Source organism: Squalius cephalus (assembly GCF_949319135.1).
Source record: "Squalius cephalus genome assembly, chromosome: 21".
NCBI lineage: Eukaryota > Metazoa > Chordata > Actinopteri > Cypriniformes > Leuciscidae > Squalius > Squalius cephalus.
This window is the reverse complement of record NC_137142.1, coordinates 31,065,517-31,093,038: the sequence shown is the minus strand read 5'-3', so window position 1 is coordinate 31,093,038 and position 27,522 is coordinate 31,065,517. Positions and strand designations below refer to the sequence as shown.

General features: G+C 37.7%; 1 protein-coding gene across 2 annotated transcripts in view; it reads left to right on the top strand.

Annotated features, from left to right (window-relative positions):
* mdga1 (MAM domain containing glycosylphosphatidylinositol anchor 1) overlaps positions 1–27,522 on the top strand; it is a 211,879-nt gene that overhangs the window by 37,802 nt on the left and 146,555 nt on the right. For both annotated transcript variants that reach the window (XM_079856011.1, XM_079856010.1), the window contains exon 3: positions 18,175–18,314. In XM_079856011.1, coding sequence (XP_079712137.1) covers positions 18,175–18,314 — 140 coding nt within the window. The remainder of the gene's footprint in view (positions 1–18,174; positions 18,315–27,522) is intronic.

Below are 27,522 nucleotides of genomic sequence, written 5' to 3'. Positions count from 1 at the left end.
GGCCAGAAAATCTTCTTTCTTCTCCATCCAGGTGTTTTTTTTCTCTCTACTGGATCGATCTAGGGCATGATAGAGCCATCATTTATCAAAGCTGATCTTACTGGATCTTTCAAGGATAGACCGTGTTCTCACAGTTGAAGCTTTCCAGCGGCTGTATGACAATTCTCTGGCGTGCTCACCTTCAGTTGTAGGCATTCCAGGAATAATGAGCCGCTGTCACACCACATCTAATTACGGTGAGCATTCACGCTACGTTAGGCAGTGAAAGCTGGGGTCAGGAGACCGTTGCTGCGGGCCATGCCGGCTCGATGCACCTTGCTTGCACCCGGACGCGTGAGGAAACATGCGGTTCATTCAGCAGTCTTTAATCAGCTGGTTTCTCAGAGCCTGTTCCAGAGTGCATGAGACTTTAAGAGAATGATAGACTGTGACTAAGATTGATGATGCTGCAGAAAAGAGGGTGAATATGTTTAGAGCAAGATATTCTTATCGTCTCTGAATATGAAATGAAACTATCAAATGGGGATAGTGGATGAATGCCACAAAAATGTCCATTTTCACCCACATATTCTCATCACTGTAATGTATCCAAATTAGAGCTGTCAAAATCGTTTAACCGCAATTAATAGCATCTAACATAAAAGTTTTTGTTTACATAATATGCGTGTGTAGCCTAATGTATATGTGTGTGTGTATATATACCAAGTGCCAACCTTCCGGTCTCTCTCTTGAATCCAGCACGGAAGTGACTTCAAATGCAATTCATCGATTAATTGTATTAGGCTATGATGCATTTATATTAAGCCTTAAAGTTCTGCATAATTAAGGGCGTGGTCACTTGAGTGACAGGTGGATTGGCGCTGATGTCTCTACTAGCCGTTTGTCTCCTGTCTGTTAGCCGTCACGTCACCTCAGCTAATCCCGTCTCTTTGCCCATTTTCGGTTATTCGGGAGTGACAGGTGGTGATGCGCTGCCAAGATGGCGACGGCCGGCTCCGCCCACTTTGGGCTTCAAAAATGCTTTTCAGAAACCTTCGGGTGACGTCACGGACACTACGTCCATATTTTTTTTTTACAATCTTTGATATATATATATACACACACACACACACACACACACAAACACGTTACATTTTTATGTTAGATGTGATTAATCGCGATTAAGCGATTTGACTGCACTAATCCAAATATTTGAGTCTGTAGTTTCTGTTATTTTCTAAAATGGTGTTTTTAATGAGTCGTCATGTTTATGTTTATTACAGTAAAGCAGTGGTTCTCAAATGTTTTCTTTTCATGTTTTCCTTTTAAACTCATATCCAAGTCCATATGACTAATGTGTTAAAATTAAAGTCTTCTGAAATCATGCACATTATATGCACATTATTATCCTTTAAAATCAGGTGGGTTGATACTGATAGTGCTATAGGCTACATGAGAATGTCTTTAAATAAATATGTGCAAGGAGACACCATAAGGAGAATTTTCCCATTACAGTAATAAGAAAGAATTTTTCAAGACATGTAAATTCCCATTCAAAGAAAACATTGAATTTGGGATGTTGGAACCAGAAGTACTCATTCCTACAACACTCTATGACTGTTTTCAAACAGATTGTCCAAACACTGCCCCAGTCTGCTATTGGTTGGATGAACATATAGTCCCGCCCCAAACTCATGCCATTGGTTGAGTCTGTGTAGAATTGTCAGGCTGATTTTTATAATCAAACAAACAGAGCAACTTTTCAGGGAAATTAACCTACAAATAGGTTACTTAAAGTAGTATTTTAATCTCATTGCTGTCTCTAAGGAAAAATTTAGATTGTAAAGAGATTGCATTTGTAATATTTATTTTCTATGAGCATAAAATGCTTCCAAAAGAGAACAAGAGAAAGAAGGAAAATTAAAATAGTTTCTGAGAGATCAAAATGACTTATATCATGAGGTGTTTGGACTTCATGACTCACTTTTTGGAGTTTCTTTCTGTGAGAAACTGTGAAATGACTATATAGATGTGTGTGTGCGTGTCTGCATGTGTGCCTGCGAGTATGCGATCAGCTCCAGTTGCATTGTGGGATGGTGTGGCATTAGGACTCGGAGCCGAAGTGAAGGTCACACATTTTACATTAACAGTCATCACCAAACGCTACTGATGCAAGAGAGTGTGTGTCTTTGTGTGGGTGAGTGAAAACGTCCAACTGAGTGGTGTGTGTGGGAGTGAAAGATGAGAGAAGGTAAAGTGAGAGAGAGAGAGAGGGTCATTGTACAACATTTCCTCGCTTTACCCAGCTGCCTCTTAAAAGCACACAGCTTTATGAGACAGTCTAGCTTGGCTCATATTTGTCGAGTTATTTAAGACTTGTGTCCACAACGTACTCTGTGCAGGTACTTGAACCCAGGACATATCAACTATTATTAGGGGTGGGCGATATACCGGTTGACACGATTAAGCGGTAGAAATGTGTCAACCGGTAGATATTTTGGACCATCGTCTCTATCGTAATAATGCTGACGTGATGTTGCTGTGCTACGCGGTCATGAAAGCTGATAATTTGTATGCATTTTTAAAGGAGAACTCCGGTCAATTTTAATATTTAGCTAATTTTTTTGTAAATTTGGAGTGCTGTCAGTACAGAGAACAACGACAAAAATCGGTGTTGCCTACACCGTGTTATCCTCTTTTTAAAATTTGCACCCTGTTGACTTCAATGGGGCAAGTTTTAAACCTGCTTTTAGCCTCTTAACATCCTTGATGTGTCATTACAAGTGCCCAGCCAATGTTGAGTGATTCCTTCAGAATGAACATGGTGAATCTGACTGCAGTAGATGTGCAAGATATGAATAAAAGTGATGTTAATTCAGCCAGCGCACATACCTGTATTTACTTCCCGTTTTCGGTCGAAGTCCACAGTAGTCGGTTGTCGAGTTCACAAGCATAGGTTTAGTACCTATGATCACGCGCGTGAACTCGACAATCGACTACTGTGGACTTCGACCGAAAACAGGATGTAAATAAATCTGCAGTCAGATTCACCCGTGTTCACTCTGAAGGAATCACTCACATGGCTGGGCACTTGTAATGACACATCAAGGATGTTAAGAGGCTAAAAGCAGGTTTAAAACTTGCCCCATTGAAGTCAACAGGGTGCAAATTTTAAAAAGAGGATAACACGGTGTAGGCAACACCGATTTTTGTCGTTGTTCTCTGTACTGACAGCACTCCAAATTTACCAAAAAATCAATGTTAAAATTGACCGGAGTTCTCCTTTAAGTATTGCGATTTATTAAACACGTGATTTTAAACCGCTAAAGCACAGTAAACAGCGAAAGACAACTCATTTCGTGCTCTCTGACGCCGTTACATCTCGGGTGTGCATTATTTTTCTAATAATTCAATGGCCCGGAGTCATGCACGAACGCTGCTGATGTATTTCCGGTTAAATCTCAGCCATCGTCTTTACTTCCGCATAGCGCGTTCCGATTTGCTAGTCAGATTTCGCATGATATGAGAGAATACTCACCCTCAAAGTTGTCAATGTAGCTCGAAATAAATAATTTAAAGCCCTTCTCTTTCTTCCTCTTAGGTGTGACAGCTAACTGCCTCACAGTATTGTTAACATCATTCACGTTAACCGCTGGAAGTTCTTGTAAACAGCGAGTGTAATTTACCATTATCTCCACCGAATGCAAAAACGGCTTCCGACGCAGCACCGGATGTAACTGGGCGGGCTGAGACAAAACGCGGAAGCTATCGTGCATATAGCCTATTATTCCGCCTACTACGGTTACCACATTATAAAACATTCTTCAGGTGATGCATTTCAAGGCGTTTGTCAGGTTTTTGTCCTTAAAACGCTATTGTGTGTGGGACTTCTTGCGCATCTCATCCCAAGCCTCCGTTGCTAATTCCAAAACGTCATTTAGAGCGCAACTGAGACTTGAGCCACTGATAACAGACTAATGCAGTAATTAATGCAGTTATTAGAGAGAGAGAGAGACAGACAGAGAGAGATTAAGCATGTGTGAATTACCTCAGTCTGTGCGTCTCTCAACAGTGTTCGGCAGCAGTAATAGTGAAACTACGTTTATCTGCACCTCGCTAGTGAGAAACGTCATGTAGCTTTTAAGTTGCTTAAATATTTAACCAATAAAATTGTCAGAGCAGCACTGACAACATGTGAGTGTGTGTCCGTACTGTATGTGTGTGCATTTGAGTTGGAGACAGAGTGCGAGAAAAAGATATGTGCTTTCCCATAATCACTAATGAGTGCATAATACATAAAACGTAATTTTGTGGCAAAAAAACCTTGAAAATAATTTAACATTATATTTATTATATAGTATAACTAAAGAAACTGAAATCATTTGGCGAAGTGATATGGAACTGTAATGCGGTCAAGACCTGCCTGGAACTACTTTAGCTGTGGGCTTGCACCTTAGAACGTTCATCAACCAATCAGAATCAAGCATTCAACAGCCACGTAGTATAATTCAATTTAACATCTTACTGAAATTGTTGTTCCACACAAATAATTTGTGTTAAAAGATTTTTCACTAGTACATTTTTAGACCGCACTGCATGTACAACAGGATTGCATGCTTGCAATGCGCTGTCCATGGATTGGCATCTGTGTTTGCACACTTGTGGAAAGAGTATGTTTCTGGTGTAACCTGTGACTGTCCCTTGTCATCTGCACTAGAGGAAGCTGCTTGCTGTGGGTCTCTGACTCATGAATACAGATGGCTGGCATTAAAAACTGCAGAAAGGTCTTGTAAATATTGCTGTAACGCATCTTAATTGTACAATAGAGTCAACAGCACTGATTCCTCATCAATCTTTTAATAAAGGAAGAGTGACAGTGCTACTGTGCATTATGCAAAGACACACAAATACACACACACACACACACACACACACACACACACACACACACACACACACACACACACACACACACACACACACACACACACACACACACACACAAATGGAATGGAAAAAAACTACAGACAGTATTTGAGACGCCCATCTGCTGTTCTATGAACAAGATGACTCAAGACTCCCATGTTAGTTAGTGCAGTAATCAATCCCTGTTTTTGCATGACTTCAGAATACAGAATACCACTGAATACTACATTCTGGTTGAGTGAACATAACTTTAATGATTGCAGCTGAAATGGCCAAACTGGTTAGCGAGTAATATTTGCTAACCAATAGGTTACTAATTTTTTGTGATCTTTGACATTTATCTGTTTCAATTTGACCTTGTGCCTTGATGCTTTACCTCAGCCCTGCTCGTTCCCCTAGCGCTGTGATCTGTCTGTCTGACAGATGGGCTGATGACCCAGCAGTCTTTCTTCTCATCTACTTCTCCGTCCCTTGCTTCTTCACCTCATTGTGCCCATTAGACTCCAGTGGAGAGAGAGATTGGCCTGAGCATATGCTACACACACACACACACACACACACACACACACACACACACACACACACACACACACACACACACACACACACACACACACACACACACACACACACATAGACAGAATGGCCCTAATTTTAACCTGCACCAGCTGCTCACCTCCTCAGCTCCTTTGTAATGCAGCTTAGACAGATGTGTGTGTGTGTGTGTGTGTGTGTGTGTGTGTGTGAGTGTGTGTGTGTGTACACAGGCGATATGGACAAGATGTTGTGATATATATAATCATGATTAAGTCACAGAAAGGCCATAACTGAATCCAAAATTGTGTACTATAAGTGTTTGAACTACATTGCTACATTTGATTGAAGAAAGGGGCTTACAGTCTTATTGTTCAGTCTTTTCTTTTGGTTTGCATCAATCAGGTTTAGAATCAAATAATATGTTATTAGTACACACTCCACGACCCACTCAAAGCGGTCTTACACACACACACACACACACACACACACACACACACACACACACACACACACACACACACACACACACACACACACACACACACACACACACACACACACACACACACACACACACACACACACACACACACACACACTGTTAGGTTATTTCACAGGTTTTATCATATTGCCGTTGCTCTCTTACACATGTTTAAACCTTATTCTAACCTTTGCCTGAGAGAATCTCTGACACTTCAAATAGTTCCTTGGCAAGATCTGTCAGACATGAAGGTAGTGACCTGAACTGAACATTTCTGGTGATGTCGAAAACCTTATTGAACTGTAGGTTAGACATGAAGTGTGTAATCACACACAGTTTCTGGAGCGTTGTCAGTGTGCTGTGGTATGATGGGAGGCACAAAGAGAATGCCAGTCATGTGCCCTGATGCAGCCCATCTTTGTTTCTTCCTCTTTTCCTCTCTCTCTCTCCATCCTTCGCTCCATGTCTTGCCCCTGTCAGTCTGCACAGGAGATCTGAGGTGCCAGCTTTACTATTCTGTTCATTACTTCTCTCCCTTGCTTCGTGTGTTTCTGTATCTCCTGTTCTGTCTCTTTGTCTCTGTTTCTCTCTCTTATGCCATCTCTGTCTTTAGAGACATCCAGACCACAGACTAGCTTCCACACTTTTTGATTGACAAGCTTGTGTTTTTCAGTAAGAGACACACTCTGAGGTTCTGCCGTCTGGGTGACACATTATGGCTGAATTTTGTCAGAGGTGCTTCATGGTTGTCATCTGTTAAAGTCAACAGGCAACCACATTCACAAACCATTTTACTTCCTCACTGTGATGAAATTCAGAATGAAACAAGACATTCAACTAGAAAAAATAGTGTGACTAAAAGATGCGACTTAATTGAATCCCAAAAGCTTTAAGTATGCAATTTAATTCAGTGCTGAAGTACGTTATCCTACACTCTTAGAAGAAATGATTCTATAGAACCTTAACACATTCTGTCAGGCGCTTCATTTATAGAACATTTTAGGGATAATTTATTGATTTATTTTAATTAATTTAGTCTGAATACATTTTTTTATTTTAATTAAATTCTATGATTTAAACTCTTTATGCCAAAAAGGTTCTATATAAGGAGAAATGTCTTAAATGTTTGCATAAGTAATAAAGTATGTTTATGAGCTAAACATACTATCATTAAAGACACTTCTCCTTATATAGAGCCTTTTTGGCATAAAGGATTCTTTAAAAGAACACGCTGACTTTTTGGGATTTTAGCTTATTCACCGCATCCCCCAGAGTTAGATAAGTCCATACATACCCTTTCTCATCTCCGCGCGTGCCGTAACTCTGTCTGACGCACCCACCGCTAGCCCAGCTTAGCACAAAGACTGGAGGTAAACGGCTCCAGCTAGCATTCTGCTCCCAATAAGTGACAAAATAACGCCAACATTTTCCTATTTACATGTTGTGATTTGTATAGTCACAGCGTGTACAAATAACAAGGTCACATGAGACACAGCCATCTAACCGTATACATACTGGGAACTATATTCTCAGAAGGCGAAGCACTGCTACTTCTGCGGAGTGATTTACTCCAACTCCAACTCCTTTAAAATTAAGTCAAGAACCCTAGGGTTCTATATAGAACCTCAATTAACCTTTTTTTTTCTAATAGTGTAACCTGGTTTAATATGCAGAAACAACTTTAATTAAGCTTTTCATATTTTAATTTCCCAGGAAATGAGGCACAACCAATGGTGTGAGTTTGGAACGGGCTATCGACAAGTCACTGTGTTTACAATAACGTTTGGCGACGCAAATAACATACTTCAGCTTAAATATCATTGGCCTTTGAGGTTTTTTTTTTACATACACACAAAAAAGCAATTTATTGTAAAGTTAGCTGATTGATGTAAACAGGCTTTTAAAATGCATTTCTCTCTATTTTCTCTTTGTGTCTGTTTTCGTCCATCCTCTTTTGGCTGCACTCAACATGTTGTTTGATCAGGCTTGTTCTGATCCACTCACCCTCAGACTGACTCAACACAGGCTGTTTGAAATCTGCCAATATGGGCCGCCCTGATTACGTGTGTTTGTGCTTCTGGCTGTGGGAGATTTGGAGGTGTTTGTGTGAAATGGTGTTTGTAGTCATTGTTGCGATAATGTTTGTGTACCTGCAGGTGTTGGTGTTTGTGAGTATGCCAGTTAAAAGCAATTTACTTTTGGCAATGTGACCAGGTGTGTTGCAAATGTGAGATATCGCAAAAAACACCTAGGTTACATTTCACCCTAAAAATCAAAAGGAATATATATTGTGTGTATATATACAGTATATATATATACAGTATATACATACATATATATATATATATATATATATTTTTTTTTTTTTTTTTTTTTTTTTTTTTATTTAATGTTAAAAATGTCAAAAAATTATTTAACAAGAAATTATCCATAATAAATTTAAATAATTGTGTGTATATATATATATATATATATATATATATATATATATATACAATTATTTAAATTTATTATGGATAATTTATTGTTAAATATTTTGTTTTAATCAGCATAAATGAAAAGCAATACAACATGTACATGTATTTATACATATGCATGTAGAAATGCAATTTAAATATATATATATATATACACACACACAATTTAATAACAATAATAATAATTAATAATAATATATTTAATTTAAAAATGTGTAATGTTAAATTTAATGTTAAATAATTTTTTTAAAGCAGTATAAGAGAAAAGCAATACATCAGTTATACTCTTATGTCTTAATGAAATTTGAATAATTATATATAAATATATTATATATAACCCAAATGGTCCCAAAACGTGCTTAATCTTATTTATGCAAATATTTATGCAAAATATTTAAAACATAATTTATTTCTTTTGATGTTGAGGTGAAATATGACACAGGCTTTCTCAACCGGTTCCATGAAATTCACTGCATTTTTGAAGTGATGTGATTTACATGTTATATGTATTTTTTTTTTATTACATATAACATATGCTATCTTTTTATCAGCCTTTCTCTGTTATCTGGGTGCTGATGGAAGGCTGAAAGAAGGATGGGGAATTCCATTAATTCCAGGGTTACGTTCGCTCTTCCTCTCCACAGTGGTCCTTTAATCAGTTTCTGTCACTGCCACTAAAACTGTCTCTGTAGCGATCCTGCAAATTTACTTTAGCTCGCATCCTCCCCGTCGCCGTTCTCTCGCCCCTCAGAGGCCCTCACTCGCTCCGACAGGGGCCAAAAGAATCCTCTCAGCGCTGCATGTGCCTGTTCCCTCTCATACGGCGCTAATGGATAAAACAGCCCTCTCAGAACAGAGACAAATGGCTTTAATACACACAAACGAGGCTTGACATCTCATTAAAGTCCGCATGACTCAAAATCGACCCTATTTGCTTTCTTAATACACATTCCTGGTCTTATTGTGAGCGATTAATCAGTGCACGTTATTGTGAATAAAAAAAATGTTTGTCTTCATAATCTTTTATCAAACTTGCTGCACCACCGAAGGGGCTTTTCCTCTTCAGCTGATGATACAAATCCCTCTTGTTTCTCAACCCCTCCAGACACCAGCTCCATATGTGTTCATGTGGTATAAATAAATCAAATTAGAATTCATTTTTAAACAATTTTAGTCAAATTAATTATAATTAATTGCATATATCAATTTTATTTCCATATAATAAATTCAAATAATATAATCATTTTTGTTTACTCACTTGCCTTACGTTTCACCATTCCTTTTTCTCACAGTGTTAATAAACGAGAACTTTCTTGGTCCTTTATGTTGACTTTTCTGTGTGTTTCAAGTGGAGCTCAGACAGCTGAGAAACAGCCAGTCCGGTTATTAGACCTGAAATATGCCTGAGGTGAGAAAAAGTTTTTCTGAAGCCTTTTAAGAAAAATCACAGTTATCAGCACATGTTCTGCCGGTCAATGAATTCCGTCTGGTCTTGTGTTGACAAAGTATAGGGTTTGGGAATTAAAGCTTTGCCGCAAACATGGTGGGAAATTAATCGTTTGATGAAAAGTGTTGACCCCCTTCTAACTCTATTGGACCACAAGCCTCAGTTCAGCGTCTTTGACCATTGCGTCTCCCGTCTGATTTTAAGGACACACTATTGGCATGTGCCTGTGAAATGTGTTATTTGATTGTACACTGTATAAAATGATTTTTCTAAGTTGTAAATAAAACAAAGGTAATTGGATTACATTTTACAAGACAATCCTATATTCAGTCTTTCGACTTCAAAATGTTATGTTTAATTTAATGTTGCTTTTTGCAGCAACAATCATTAAGCTGAACGGGATAGTTTAGAACAGGGGTGTCAAACTCATTTTAGGTTGAGGGCCGGATGGGAAAAAATGTAACCTTGTGCTTAAATTACCTTTTTAATTACCTTGCTGACGGTTAAATTAATATTGACCATCCAAACTACTAATTAATTTGCAAGAAAACTACAAAAACACACAACTGCATTTTTACAGTGAAAAGGCTTCATTACATTTTTAAAATAATGTTGTATTTAATATTTTTATAAGGGATGCCCCGATTGTGATTATTCATGGCTGAATTTTTTTACAAGCATTTTGGCCAATTCCGAAAACGGTTGGCGTTTTTTTTTTCTTTGTTTAAGCAAATTTATTTGTATATAAATGTGCTATAAAAAACAAACATATTTGCTCTATAACAGGCCAAAAATTATCATGATGCAAACAAAGATGCTACACATGTAGCATGAGCAGTTATTTTATATTTTAATTATGTTGTATAACTTCAAGATTTAAAGCTAAAACAGAATGGTCTGACTTTTTTTTGTGAAATTGTGCTATAATTATGCTAGAAGACACACCTGCACAAAACAAAAAATTGCACAGACTGAATGAAAATGCAAATTCACTCTCTGACAGTAGGTGGCACTTATGAATCAGCAGCGGTTTCTTTGGATACTGCTGAACACAATGCAGCTCTATGCTTATAAAAAAACTTTATATGGCGGTAAGAGGACAAGAAAATGCTATCGAAACTATTCTGAAGACAGTTCCCTTCATATATACATTCATATAAACCCTTACCCCCAGTTTTTGCGCTTTGCTCTGTGTGCTATCTATCCATCTATCTAGCATTCTTTCGTTCTAAGAATGATACATAGATAGTGTCCTTACCTGTGTTAACGTCCTGTTTACAGGCTTTGTAATATTCCCACACAAATGACATTTTGGGAAATGACTGCAAAGCCGTTTGTGTGCAAGTCCAGAACAGAGATCGACCACAATAAAACTTAAAACCGTTCGAATTTATGGCTGGGTGACCGGTGCATCTCCATTTTCTATTGTTGTTCAGGTCATCCTCCGGGCCGAGTTGGACACTGTCGTGGGCCGTATGTTTGACACCCCTGGTTTAGAAGAATGTTTCGACTGTTTTTGTCCATATAGTGAAAGTCAATTGGACTAAATTAAAAATTTAGTTATGATTCTAATTATCTTTCAAACTAAATATCTTTTATACAGGTTCAGAACAGCATGAAGTTGACTAAACGAACTTTAATTATAAAGATTGCAATCAAAATACACTGTCTTCTCTGATCTGAGGGATCACGTCAGTGTGAACGGGCCATGCACACATACAATACAGGCGCTTATAAGCCCTGGCATGCTCACCCGCGGGCAGCACTCAACCTCTCGCTGCCAGAGATGTTTGTCTGATGAGATGCCGTCTGCCCTAGTGCTCGTTTTTGCCAATAGTCGTGTTTGTCAGAGGGCTGATCTGTATTGAGCCACAGTGAAAGCTATCAGCTCCTCACACAACAAGGAAACACTCAATAAAACACCTTGACACACCTAACACTGTCAGATTAGCCTCTGCTGGCCAGTCTCTCTCTCTCTCTCTCTCTCTCTCTCTCTCTCTCTCTCTCTCTCTCTCTCTCTCTCTCTCTATCTCTCACTCAAGGATCTTATTTATTCTTACAAAACATGCCGTTAAGCGCCTTGAGGATGAATAATTCTCTCGGGACAGTGGGAGATGCAGGACAGATGAATAAGTGTGTGACTCCGGGATGTGAGTGAAACAGTAGATCTGGTGAAGCTCCTCAGCAGGAATGTTTCAGCTATGATTTATGTGTAGAGCGCATGCATGAAGAATAGCGAGACAGAGGAGGAGATGCTCTAGAAAACTTTCAGCACCAGTTGAAGCTGGTCAGAAAGGGTGCAGAAATATTCCCAGAGGACTGTGGGTGCAGGTGGAGCAAACAGCAGCTCATCATCAATTACACCTGCAGTTTTTTACATCTGCCCTAATTTGCTTGGTGTAATCTCCACTGCGCTTTTCATCCTGTTGTTTGGGGCACGGGTTTTCATACACTTGATATTCATTTTTATAGTTATATAGCTAAACTATTGCTAAAATTTTAGCAAATATAGCTAAAACAAATTAATATTAAAGGGGTCCTGTATGTAAAATAAGTCTCTGATGTCCCCAGAGTGTGTATGTGAAGCTTTAGCTCAAAATACCCCACAGATATTTTTATATAGCATGTTAAAATTGTCACTTTCTGAGGGTGATCAAAAACGCGCCGTTTTTTGTGTGTGTGTCCCTTTAAATGCAAATGAGCTGCTGCTCCCGGCACAGTGGGCGGAGCTTCAAGAGCTTGTGTGTTTGTTAGCATCTCCGATTACCTCACGCAGACAAGCATTAAAATGTCAGAAACTGTTCTGCCTTTTATGTTTAAACTGAAGTCGGACAAAGATGGAGAGACTCAAGAAGGGACAACATGTAGAATGCAACAGGACATTTCTGAATGGTTAGTTGATAAATTGATATAGCAGAGTTAACTATCTTCTAGTCATTGATTAGCATATTCTGTCATGATAATCCATAAATCGCGTTCCCGGGGGCGGGGTTTATGTAAATTTTAGGGTTAGTGATGTCACGAACCCGTGAGGAAGCTCGTGTAGTCCCTGCCAGGCGTTTGTTGTAGTCCTTAAAAAGCAATTTCTTTAAAAGAAGATATCTCCTTTTGCTTTGAACTTTGAGCGTCATAACTTTGCAGATGTTGTTTATTCTTAAACAGCAACATTACACACTAACTAAAGTTAAAAAAGTGAAATCATAATCAACCACCCCTTTAATGCTCATACTCACAATTTGCAAAACAAGAAATGGTTGGTATACTAGTAAAATGACACAGGGAAAGTACATTAAATACATTAAAATAAGTATTTCAAGTGGATCAACATTTTTAAAACAGCTTCTTACAAGATGTCTGTACATACTTCCCTTTAAGACCACGTCCAGTTTTATTATCTAAAACCCTGTGATTTCATTTTCATGTCTGCTATAGTTTTTGCCCTTGCTTATGTCACCCTCTCTCTGTATTGTTACTCTCTCTGTGTGTGGAGGTTCGGATGGCTGTGTTCATTTATTTGTGTGTGTGTGTGTGTGTGTGTGTCTCATATTGATTTGTTTTTATATTCCATCTCTCTATGCCGCTCTCCATTTGTTTTGTTTCTTTCCACCCCCCTCCGGCGTGTTCCCCTCTGCTGGCTTGAGACTAGTTTGATAACTCACAGAGAGAACCTTGTTTTCTTCAGATTTAGATGGATGGTTGTATGGGCGAACAGATGGATGGATGGACAGAGCTGAGAGGAGAAAAGGCAAAAAGAGGGAGATGTTTGAAAAGTTGCTTGTTGTTGGGTGACAGCATAGCCACACAATTCACCACAGTGCAGTAAATGTGGGTTACCACATTTACCTGTTAGAGGTGGAACGCTTCGCCAACCACCACATTTTGGTTTATGCAGCTCATCTCTGAACATTTATATTTCATAGAGATTCTTTCTTAAGTAGGTTCTATCTTTCTACTGTTCTATCTATCTAAGAATGATCTATCTATCTATCTATCTATCGCTCTATCTATCGCTCTATCTATCGCTCTATCTATCATTCTATCTCTCGGTCTATCTAGCCATCTATCATTTTATCATTCTGTCTATCGTTCTATCCATCTTTGTCTGTAATGCCTATAAACACATACACTTTTCAAACTTTTAACCTAGAAACAAGGCTAGATAGATGTGATATTGATAAAAACATAAAAGCTGTAGATAGTGTTGTTGAGCAGAATCTAAGAAAGAACTCATCTAGACTAGACTGAGGTTGCTCCGGTTCTCTGTGATATTTATTTCCTCAATAGCTGACCCAGAGCGATTCCTGTTGCCGAGCGACTGCCGCCGAATACTGATGTGAAGATGTGGATTGTCTTCATCCCATGATGCACTGGGTCAGTGTGACATTGATAGATGTTGACCCGGCTGCAGAGTTAAAGAGCTCATCCCTGACGCTGGGCGTTCTTTCCCACTGAGGAGGAGAGTGTCCAACAATCTGGGTCTTCTTAGACAGACACACACGCACACACACACACACACACACACACACACCTGCTGAGAGGGCAAGTGGTTTGTGAGGTTCAGTCATCCTCACATTATGTGGTGTACCTGCAGCTGTTAACTCACAGACCTCACGCACACAAACACTCCTCACACTTAACGGATCAATAATAATCACATCATGGAGAAATTCATTGGCTCTGTCTTTGAGAAGACCTCTCTATTGACCATGCTGTTATTTTCTCTTACACACAACCATACAGGCACATTGATATTCACATCACTATTATCTTGCCGCTCAAAAAAGCCTGTATCTGTATTGTGAGGTTTATTTTGAAATAGCGTGAAGGTTATGTGCTATTTTGGTTTAAGATGATAAATTAATTTGACTAATGAATTTCCATTACATTTCCAGCATAATTATCGCAAAATTTTAAGGCAGCATCTCGTTACCCAAAGTTTGTATTTTAAAACAGTATTATTTGTATACTATTACAGTATTAGTATTAGCTTTTATTTTATTTAATTTTTATTTGAAATATTCAGTTAGTTGCCTGTAGACGACATTTACATTTTTATGTGTGTTCACACTTGTAGTTCGGTTCACTTGGTTCGTTTGGTCTGGACCAAAAAACAAACAAACATTTAGTCCTGGTCCGATTAGCGTTCATATTGGCATTTTTAACACCGAACCAAAGATACCGAACCTAAAGGAATAGCAAATGTTCACAGCCTGATTGGTCGGCTTTTATGACGTATGTTTCGAGACAGAACTTACCAAACATCCAAAACAATGATGTGTTCAACACTGGTTCATCGTTCAATTCCAGACCGATTCACTAATGAATCATTCAGACCAATTTGGGAACTGGTTTGAATAATTCTTTGAAAAGATTCGACGTAAAAGAACGATTTCCTTAGTCAAATAACCTTAGTCAGGTTAGACGCCATTTTAAATTTAACGTGGATGAAAACAAGGCTGTGAGGGATAGACTTACAGTCTTTACAATGGCACGCACTGTATAAAGGTCATGGATTGCATAATTTTGCATAAAATTGCATACAAATGTTTTATGGAGTTTTTGCCTACTTTTTAAACGTTTTTTTTTCCATAAGACATTTCGTCAGTTGAACAATTGGTAGCTTTAACAGTACAATCCATTGAACGAACTGTAATTCTGTCCCTCACAGCCTCATTTTCATTCCTGTCAAAAATAAAATATGGCGCTACCCTGACTAAGGTCTATTTTTCATCACTATAAGTTGTGAGCAAGCTTTACTCTACACAAGAGTAATATTTAGCCAATGAAATATATAGTAGCAGAGCATAACTATAAAAATGTGCTCATTATAGAAATTTCAATGACTTTTCTAGGCCTGAAAAGAATTCCTTGATATTCCCATGTTGTGTATGACGGCGGAAACGCACAATGAGAGTTGTCTTTGAGAAATGTAATGCATAGAGTTGCTAAGTTAAGAGTGTTTTTTTATTGTATGACAACCGTTGTCTTCTGCTGGTTGTTAGCGGTGTTAGCTGTGTTAGCATGAGCGCAGGCCTCATTGTCCCGCTAATGAGCGTCATTAATTTTGGCATGGCGACTGGCCTGTGATGCCCTGACCACACCATTACACTCAAAAATAAAAGCTCTGACAATATCCACACATTTCTAAACACGTCCTGTATTGCCTCGCAGCTCTTCCTGTCCCAGACTCCCTTTTAAATGCTAATAAGGGACTCAGACTCATAATTTACAGTGTGTATGCTGTCGTGGTACATGCGTTCCTCTCCACAATCAAAGCACTCGCTGAGCAGTGTCCGCTGGGCTCGGCTGCCCGCAGTGCTGGCTTGTGTTCCCCAGGGCCCGGAGTTTGAAATCTTTTCAGCGAATGAAGTCAAACCTACCGCATCCAGCTTGCAAACTCTGTTAGGAAAGATGCAAATGGTTCTTGAGTGCACATCTGACTCATGGAACATATGATTATCATCTGAAATTTCTTGTATTGTTTTGTCCAATTCAGTGCGCTTAGGCCACTTATGCTTTTCTATGAGCAAACATATAAGAAGGTCATATCTCATAGCAAGTAATTTTTTCCTCCTTGATGTACATTTATAACATGTATTGATGTCAGAACCATTACAGTTCAGAATAGGTTACGAGATGTTCTTGCAGTGGTCTGGGTCTGACCTAAAGGAAGCATTTCAGTGTTTTTATTTATTTATTCCTGAGATGTTATCACATCCGCCAGCTGGAGTGCCCATGATCGCCACCAGAGGGCACTCCTCCCATCTCCTTTGCTTTCCTATCATGAACTGCATTTCCCATAACCCATTGCTTTGACTTATGTTTGATTACTTCCACCTGTGTGTCATTATCTTGTTAATGTCTGCCAATTTAAGCCCTGTATTTTCACTCATTCTTTACAAAGTCTTGTAAGTGTCACACTGCATTTCTAAGCGATCTCCCTCTAGTTACCTGTGTTTTGGTTTTGGTTTTGGTTTTGGTTTTGATTTTGATTTTGACTTTCAACCTGGTTTCTTGGATTTCCTTGTTTTCCTGCCCTGTTTATTTTTTAATTTTTTTGTGGATTATCTGCCCTATTTTTGACCTATTGCATGTTTAAAAAAAAATATGATTCTGGATTGCCCTAATAAAGCTGCATTTGGATCGTCAACCTGTGTTTCAGAGCAGTTTTGTTACAATGTCAGTTACAGAGCAATTATTATTAGCCCAATATAAAAAAGTATTCACACAATGTTAATTATAGTTATTATTATTTTTAACAATAATATATATTTTTAAGGCCAATATTATTTATATTGTTTGAAAAAAGTATATAATAATAATAATAATAGTAATAATAAAACTGTTTTATATTTGGTCTATCTATTAGAGGTGTAACAATACATCGTGTCACAATATATTGCAATACAAAAATGCATCAATATGTATCGTGGATAGTGACAATATGTACTCTGTATAATTCACCCAAAATGAAAATTTCTCTGTGAGGAAAAAAAAGAAAAGTTTACAGAGTTTTAGTGTCAGTACTACATTAAACTACTATATATAATGTTGAATATGATGTATAATTATGCAATGGGGGAATATTTGTGGGTCCTGATAATGCCAAATGTCTTATGTTACCAGTAAAAATTGGCCTACATTATTTTAAATGTATCTAGTCAATGACTAGAGCATATTCAAGCTAAGCATATTCGTCTAAAATAATTCTGTATTTTCATCTTCAGAATCATCAATATTTTTATTCTAGTGTCACCATTGTCCTATGGATTGGGTTACCAGCACCAAGTCCAAGCCTATTCATTTACACCCACAATGTAATATCAAATTTAGCATTTTAATCAACAGTGTATTTTTTGTAAACCTTTTACCATGTCTTGGAGTATCGCAATAATATTGTATCGTGAGTTCAGTATCGTGATAAGTATCGAATCGTGACATGAGGGTATCGTTACACCCCTTTTATCTATTTGTACATTAATCATTTAAATGTATTTAAACATAATTTAATGAATATAAGGGAATATATTTGCTTTCAAATTGCGCATGTGCTGTATTTCTTTAAAATAAATGCTATTTGGCTTTATTTAGTGTAGCAATTTTCAATTGTGGCTTAAGTGTCCAAATATATTTTTTTGGGGTCACTGTATGTGAGGGAGGATAAATGTATCTTGCTACTCACTTAAAAAAAATAGTTTAAGTTAGTAGCATCACTAGTTTTAGTTAGTTGGTCTCCAACACAGCATATCAATGTCACTGCTAAAGAAGTTGTAGAATGATGTGAAGATGTTAATAGATGATAATCTGACTTTCTCTCCGTCCTTCAGCTCCTGCGAACGCTCAGATTGTGCATTCTGGGCAGGCGTGTGTGGTGAAGGAGGACAACATCAGTGAACGGATCTACACCATCCGAGAGGGGGACACGTTAGTTCTGCAGTGCCTGGTCAAAGGACACCCACGGCCTCAGGTGAACACAAACACACATTCACACCAGAGGTACACAGACAGAAACACATGCATATGGGTCCAAATTAACCTTTTTGCCACAACTTCCCATGGCAAGGGAATTTACTGGACAAATATATTGTTATCAGCCAAGACACTTTTGTCATTTTGTCCAGTGGGCTTATTTAGTTCTTTAGATTTTTTATTAGGGCTTGTATTTAGTAGTAGCCTGACTTCGTCATACTCATATTCTAGTCAGAATGTGAGTCTGAGACTGCTCCATAGAGATTTGATTATGGGGCGTGTCTCAACCGAACCAGGAAAAAAAAAAAACTCTGCACTCAATTGGATAGACCTACAACCAATCAGAGCAACGGAGTAAATGACGCATATTCTTCATTCATATTTTCAACCAACAAAATGTCGCGGCTCTCTGTTCCTCTTTTAAAATGAATGCGCTGTCGATATCTTCTATAACAGACGCGATGGCGGAATCTACACATGATGTTTCATAAACAAAGTTCGGGAGGAGCACGTACAAATAATCAATCCAATATCAACTTGTCATCAAACAATACCATGTCTAACGTTACCGAGGAAGCATATTCACTCTGTCAACTTACCTAACACTCCTTGACAGTTTTTCAGCATCCCTCCACCACCCCGAATCCTCACTCTTGTCTTGTTCTCTCACAACCAGGAACACGGGGGAGTATGGCTACCGAGCCCACAGCCCTCGGACAGCACGTCATATACGCATTTAGTCTATCTGACTTATTTGTGTGCACTCGTGAAATCGTATAGGCTATAAGCATTTATTCTATCTGACTTATTTGTAAATGTGAACTCGTGAAATCTCAATTCTCCAGCTGCACTCGTCTTTGTTGTAAACTAATTCAAATCAAGCACTCTTTGGTGACGTAGGTGATTACGTTACCGTTGCTCATCTGTCCATCATCGTATAAAGCCCGCCCTGACAATTTGATTGGTCCGAACAATTTTTGTTCGGGCATAATAGCTCCTCAACGGAGCGAGTCCAGACCGAACTTCCCGACCAAAAAATATTTTGGGCGGGGTTCGGGCTGGCACCCAGGCTAATTTAGTAGTATAATGGCAGTGAATTGCCGATTCTGTTTTGAAGTCCACAAGAGTGCATCCATCCATGATAAAAGTGCTCCACACGGCTTTGCGGAGGTTAATAAAGGCCTTCTGAAGCGAAGTGATGAGTTTGTGTAAGAAAATATTCATATTTAACATTACAAAGTCAAATTCTAGCTTCCTGCCAAACTTACGCACCTCATGACGTCGGAACATACGACTTTAATGACTTTGCACCTTATGACTTCAAAACATAAACGGCCATTCACTGCCATTATAAGGCTTGGAAGAGCCAGGACATTCTTTAATATAACTCCGATTGTATTCGTCTGAAAGAAGAAAGTCATATACACCTAGGATGACTTGAGGGTGAGTAAATCATGGGCTAATTTTCATTTTTGGGTGAACTATCCCTTTAAAGACAATGCATGATTTTGTTCATCATATTTTTGGTAGATTAATGTGAGGAACATTTATCACATTTGTCGACACACAGAGTGTGATTTAAATTGTATTCTTTATAATACACTGTAATACTTTTATTAAGTTATATATAATTTAAAATAATACATTTTCTGTAGCTCTATATATAAACATTACACTTTTTGTGCGTATGCATGTCAATCACCTGATAAAACTTGACTGTAGACACTGAAAGAGAGCGGATCTGTCCGTGGACTTTGTTTTTGTGTGTGGATCTTTTATTGGCGTGTGAGTGTGTGTTATATAAGGTAAGGGTGAGCTGATGACAGTACGAGGTGTGAAGAGCGTGGCTCCCACAGGCACTCTGTCCTCTGCCATCAGATCACTTATTAAAGACCCTCATACACACACACATCCTTCCAACGACCTGTCTACATATATTAGTGGTCCTGGTTGCATCAGAAGAAAACCCGACCTGATCTGAATTCCATCAGTTTTCCATTCCGAAGTCCTGAGAACGAGTGCACGGAAGAAAGAAGTTGCTATTCCATAACGTGATCCACGATTTCCATTAGAAATGTCAGGACATTGTGATGACAACAGGCTGAATATAGGAGCGTAATATAGAGTGTGAATATAGTCACAGTGTCTGAATATAAACTAATGAGGATATTACTGCATATACTGTCGTATGTTATTGCCTGTGGTGCCGGGGCCTTCACGGGTCACTAGACAATGTGTGTGTGTGTTTCTGTCTCTAGATATTTGTGCCTGCATTTTGTTTGTATTTACGGCTCATGCATGGAATGTATATTGGTGTATTGCTCTTCGTTTTGAAGTGTAGTAGTTTATATTCAGGTCAAAGTGTTGTGATCTGAATATATACTGTATGTTTGTAGAAAGACAAGTGTTAGATTGACAGTTTGGTATGTTTGTGTAACACTTATGGTCTCATTTCAATATCGGACCAGACGCTTTCCTTAAATTTACACCTATGAACCATTTAAAACATTGGAACTATATAAAAACGAGTATACCGGTCTAAAAGAAGTATGTTTAGCCAATCTTGAACACCAAAAATAAGTAGCATCACATTTGTTTTTAGTTGTATTCATGTTAGAGTTTATAGGTACACTACCATTCAAAAGTGAGGTCAAAAAGATTCATTTTTTTAAAGACATTTTGTATTTTTTTTAGGAAAGGACAGTACAGACTTTTATAATGTTACAAAAGATTTCAAATAAATGTTGTTCTTTTGATCTTCATCAAAGAATACAGAATTGTTTTTAAATCATGGTTTCAAAAAATATTAAGCTGTTTACATATTTTGGAATAAATTAAATATGAAAATATATTCAAATTGGAAGCAGTTATTTTATACTGTAATAATATTTCACAATATTACAGCTTTTACTATATTTCTGATCTAATAAACGCAGCCTTGGTGCCGTTTAATATTTTTGTGGAAACTGTACATTTTTTTCCAGGATTCTTTGATGAATAGAATGTTCAAAAAAGCAGATTTTTTATTTTAAATAGTAATCTTTTGTAGCATTATAAATGTCTTTACTATTGATAAATTGAATATATCATTGCTGAACAAAAGTATTAATGTCTTTCGAAAAAAATCATACTGAGCCTACATTTGAACAGAAGTGTACATTTACATTACATTTACATTTAATCATTCATCAGATGCTTTTGTCCAAAGTGAACCAACAAAAAAGCAACAATATGTAAGTGCTGTAACAAGTCCTAGTTAGTCTAGCACAGTATACATAGCAATATTTTTTTTTATGCTGTTTGAATTTAAATTGGCAAATGCTTAAGAGTCTTAAGAGTCTATGATGGGATTATTATGTTTCTATTATGTTATAGGTTTGGCAACAGTTCTTTTAAGCCTAATTGAAGTGTGTCACTTTTTTAATTCACCAAAATTGTATGCACCTCTTGATGGAAATAACATCACAATCTTTATTTCAATCAAGAGGTGCATACAGTTTTGGTCAAGATCTTGTATTGAGAATGCATGAGTCGAGGACTCTGTAAAGTCTCCTCCAGCACATCCCAAAGACTATCAATGAATTTAAGATCTGGACTCAGAGGAGCATCAGTTCATGTGTGGAAATGATTCTTCATGATCCTCACAACCATTCTTTCACAATTTGAGCCTGATGAATCTTGGCATTGTCATCCTGGAATATGGCCATGATGAAAGCTACACACTCCATCAATTATGGTTAGAAGAACTGTTGCCAAACATATAACATGCTAGAAACATAATAATCACTGCAATAACGATCCAGTCATAGACTCTTAAGCATTTGCATATTTAAATCCAAACAGCAACTTTTTTTTGGGCTGGGCAGTGTATAAAACATGGATAGAATAGAAAGTGTTAGTATTAATGGGTCAAGTGCTGGCGAAAAAGATGCGCTTCTTGAAAATGGCTAAAGACTCAGCTGCTCGGGTTGAGTAATGCAGGTCATTCCACCAGCAGGGAACAGTCCAGGTAAAGGTCAGTGAAAGTGATTCTGTGTCTCTTTGGGATGTCACCACAAGTCGCCGTTCACCTGCAGAACACAAGCTTCTGGAGTAGTGTGTTCAGGTAGGGTGCAGAGCCAGTGGTTGTTATATACTGTACATTATACTGTACATACTGTGATTTTTGTTGTTGTTTTACAATTGTATGATTGGAGGGACAGTTTTCTTCATTCCATACACTAGACATGAGCCTACACAAATCAGCCCCGTTGACTCAAGCACATTCACTGCGGTGTGTTCAGTGTAGATGGTGACTGTGGTGGAGGGGACACTGGGTTCTGGTGTGTGTGCTGCATCCCAAAGGGAGTGTTGAGTTCCTCTCTGCATTGGCATTCTGCAGCGTGTCTAAAAACATGATACTGCTTTACCCCCTCCTTCCCCATGACTTTTTCTACCACATCATGTTTTTTTCCTCTGTGTGATTAACAGAGAGTCAGTAAAGGTCAGCCGTCTTCAAAATGATAGTGTGCTTCCCTGTCAGGGACCAGTCGCACATCCATTGATCTATGAACCCATTTGTTGTTTTTAATCCACTTTTGGGCTGAAAATATGGCAGAAATCCTTCTTTCTTGAATCTACTGTATATTGTAAAGGTGGACAATGAACTGGCTTATATAGTATGTGGGCTCTTCTTCAGTTAGCTGCACTTTTGGGTGTATTTATACTTAGTTATTTCATGCATTTTGCTAGATTGTATTGTGTATGCACTTTCTCTCTTCACCTGACTATAGTGAAAAGTACCATTCAATCCACTAGCCGTTTGGCGTCTGTGACATTTATGTTATGCAAGGACGTATAAAATTGATCAAAAGTGCCGGTAAAGACATTATAATGTTACAAAGTATTTCTATTTCGAATAAATGTTGTTCTTTTGAACTTTCTATTTCTTAAGTTGTACAACTATTTTCAACATTGATAACAATAATAATAAATGTTTCTTGAGCAGCAAATCATCATATTAGAATGATTTCTGAAGGATCATGTGACACTGAAGACTGGAGTAATGATGCTGACAATTCAGCTTTGCATCACATGAATAAATTCACTTTTAAAATATATTAAATTAGAAAAAAGTTGTTTTAAATAGAAATAATTTCTATTATTTTTTTCCCAAATTTTTTCTATTAGTTTTTATCCAAATATTGTAAATGCAGCCTTGGTGAGTTGTAAGAGGCTTCTTTCAAAAACATAAATGAAACGCAAACTTTTGAATATTTCTTTACAGAAATGATTATGCATGATGTGACCAAGTGTAAATACCCATTTGAGTATATGAATCTGTAATGAAACATTTATTATATTGTGTGTGATGGACATTTCTCATTTTTGGAAAAATATAGGGAGAAATAAAAATGAGTAATGAAAAACAGAAAAATAATAGTTGACAGAACAATCTGAGAGGTAAAAGACTTCAAAAGTCTTGATTTGCTCTCCATTTAATCACATTGCAGTCTAGAAGAAACAACGGAGATATAAGAGAGATCTCCTTTGTGATTTTTCTCTCATATACATCCCAATGTCTAAATCAGGCCTAATTCAGCTGTATTCACCTTAATGTTCAAGACACAGATGGCTTAGTACGCTTGCAACAGAAGAGAAAGCAAGTAAGTCCGATGTGCAGTGAGAGCGAGCAGCAGTGATTGTGTTTAAGGTCATTGGGAAGGTCTAGTGCATGGTGTTTGAGATTTAGCTGCTTCACACAACTCGCACTTCACATCCTATAGCATTTCTGTCACATGGACATCAGCGGATAAATGCACAGCCTTTAGTAACACAATAGCAGTCTAAATGGCCTTTCTGAAAGAGATCCCACTCCGCACATTATTTATTCATACTGCTGCTCACTGCAACCTTGGGGGAGAGAGAGCGAGAGAGAGAACAAAGAAAAACAAAAAAGAGTGGTGGAGAAGTTTGAGATGAGGGGAGTAGAAAGAGGGGTCGTATGGGTTTGGTTTCTGTCCTTGAGAGTGCAGTAGAGAAGAATCAATACAGTTCTGAAAACAGAAAGATCAGATGTTAAAAAAATCACTCCACACACACACTGATCAAGACACACAAGGTCATGTGACAACAGAGAGACAGAGAGGAGAAAACATGGACGCACAGATGAAGCACTACGAATCAGGGCCGAAGCAACTAATTGAACTCTCCACACTTTTAAAAATCTTCTCTGCCACTTTTTTTGGAAAGTAATATTACATTTTAAACATCTATTAGATTTATCATTCAAATCATGGAAGTTGGGGTGGGATATATCAATGGACTTACCTAGCCAGTAAATCCATCCATCCATCCATCCATCCATCCATCCATCCATCCATCCATCCATCCATCCATCCATCCATCCATCCATCCATCCATCCATCCATCCATCCATCCATCCATCCATCCATCCATCCATCCATCGTTCTGTCCATCCTGTAGAGATTTTTCAAAACGTATAGTAAAACAATGTTTATTTAGTTTGTCTTGACAATTTTTTTGCTAATAAGGTTAGGAGAACTTTATAAAATGTGAGATTCTTTGAATTGTCCTTACATTAACATTTAAATGGCAATTCTGCATCATGTTTGTACTTCTGCAATTAAAATCCTGGAATTGAGTCAGTGCTAGTGATTATTTTAGTTAAAGGCAGCAGACAGGGGAAAATTTTAATTTTTTAAAAATATATTTTTACATTTATACTACTTTTTTTTAAAATAACTGTATAGTAGGGCTGTCACGATATTAGATTTTTCCTATCATGGCCAAAATAATTCACAATAACGACATATAGCGATATATAGAAATCTTAAAAAAATAAAATACAAAATAAATAAAAAATGCTAGTCAAATAGAAATTAAATGAAATTATACCATTTTATAGTATTATGTATAGTGATAAAAGCTATGCTGATTAGCATTGCATTATAAATATACATTATACTCATGAAAATACCCAGGATGGTTTGAAGAAAACAGATAAACCATATAACTGTCACAATGGTGTGTTAATTCTCTTCATGTTTAATCAGTCAAAACGTCTCTATCTGCGTTTTATTTAGCTTAGTTTATTTATTTAGAGTCTCAGTTGTGGACTTTCTGCGTGAGGGCGCCCTTCGACGCTGAGTGTGAATGAAACAGAAATTACATATGAGAGTGTAGCGCTCCATAATGCTCACATCATCCTATTTTGGGTTAAAAAAATACTGCTCTCTAAACATATTTGAAGTAAACATATGATAATCCATATGTTTTTATCTGAATGACCACACTTTTGGACTTAAAACCTAGAGGGATTGCAAAATATATTTAAACACAGAAAGGCATAAGCAGTTAACAGGTTAATGCAACATTTCCCTTTTCAGGACTAGCAAAATAATGGCAACTTGCCCAAATCTGCTAGATAACGGAAGCTTGGTTGGTGGTTTTGCCCCCTTTTGCGCTCACTGTTGATCGGCAAGTCCTGGAGACTGGGGTGATTAATGAGTCATTTTTGTGGAATCCAAAAAACTCAGTATTCAGACATACTTCTTTTCTCACATAGTGTTTTTCGCCTGCTAAATAGTAGGGAAGTATGCGATTTCAGGTGCAGCCATAGTGTTTTATAACAGGTGGCAACCAGCGTTAAGGTGCAATCTTGCCAGATAGTGGCGCTGGATCATTTTCATGCTATATTATTGTATGTGTATTATTCATTTGAAATATTACGGTTATCACCAATACTGGTATATCGTGACATCCCTAATTAACACGATAACGATATTACATTTTTTAAATATCAGGGTTATCGTCACTACCGGTATATTGTGACACCCTTACCATATAGGAGAAGATATATAAAATGTTTTTTTTAAAAAGCCACATATTAAACACCCCAAAAAAGTCTAAACAGTAACCCACTAGTTAATTCGATGCTGGACAGAAGCCATAATTCTATTATGCTGTGCGCCTACTTACCTGATTTACACAAAATCAATCAGGACTACCTGACGAACGTTGCCCTAAATAATTAATATTCATGAGCTAAGCTGATAAGGTTTATAATGTATCTACTTATATTTCAGATCAAATCAACGCCCCTGTTTGGAAACGGTATAGAGGAAGATGAGGATGAAGTGTGTGACGGTGAGACACAGAGCAGAAGGAATATTAAAGCAGTGTGCTTGTGTAAAGCCCCCAGTGGTGGAGTGTTCTAGAAAGCGTGGTTCTCGTTGGCACCTCAGTGTGCACGGCATCTAAATGCATTACACCAGACGGCTTCACACAGAAACGCTTTCTAACAGCCTCTGATTGGCCACAAGAGAGAATCAATTAAAGGAGGGTTAGACACGAATGTTTTAACTTGTACCAGATGTCTCGCTGTACCTTTGGTGATAGAGGGAGGGAGAGACTCCGTCATCAGAAATGTTTGATTTTTTAAAAAGCTGATGTTACTGGTGGAGTAAACACTGTTTTAAAAGAGCTCACATTATGAAAAACAGGCACTTTTGAATTGATGTACTTTGTTGTACTGTATAAACATTCACAGTTCAGACCAGGAACTACGCAGAAAAAACATACAGTAATTTGGAAGCAGTTGTGTTGTGATATCATAGGTTAGTGAATCAGAAGTCGTTTACATATACAAGTCGTAAAGGAACTGTAGCATAATAAGCCTGTTTAATGCTTTACTTGAGAGAGAAGGTGGAAAATGCGCATTTAATATTAATTCACAATATACTTGCTTCAAGAAATCTTGATTAACAACATAAGTGCTTGATTTAACCTGAGATGAGTGGTTTCACTGCAAAGTGTGCTCTTTGCCTTAACGGTGTTCTCAGTTGTTTCATTTAAATATCAGATGTTTCTTCTAAAGATCCTTGAGGAATAAAAATAGTCAAATGTGACCCTGGATCACAGAACCAGTCACAAGTCGCACGGGTATATTTGTGGCAATAACCAACAATACTTTGTATGGGTCAAAAGGTGATTTTCTCAATGTTTCGATTTTTTTGCACCCTCAGATTCCAGGTTTTCAAATAGTTGAATCTCGGCCAAATATTGTCCTATCCTAACAAACCATACATCAATGAAAAGCTTATATGATGTATGAATCTCAATTTAAAAAAATTTACCCATGTGACTGGTTTTGTGGTCCAGGGTCACAAATGAGAAATCAAATGTTCAGATTGTTCAGTAAGAAT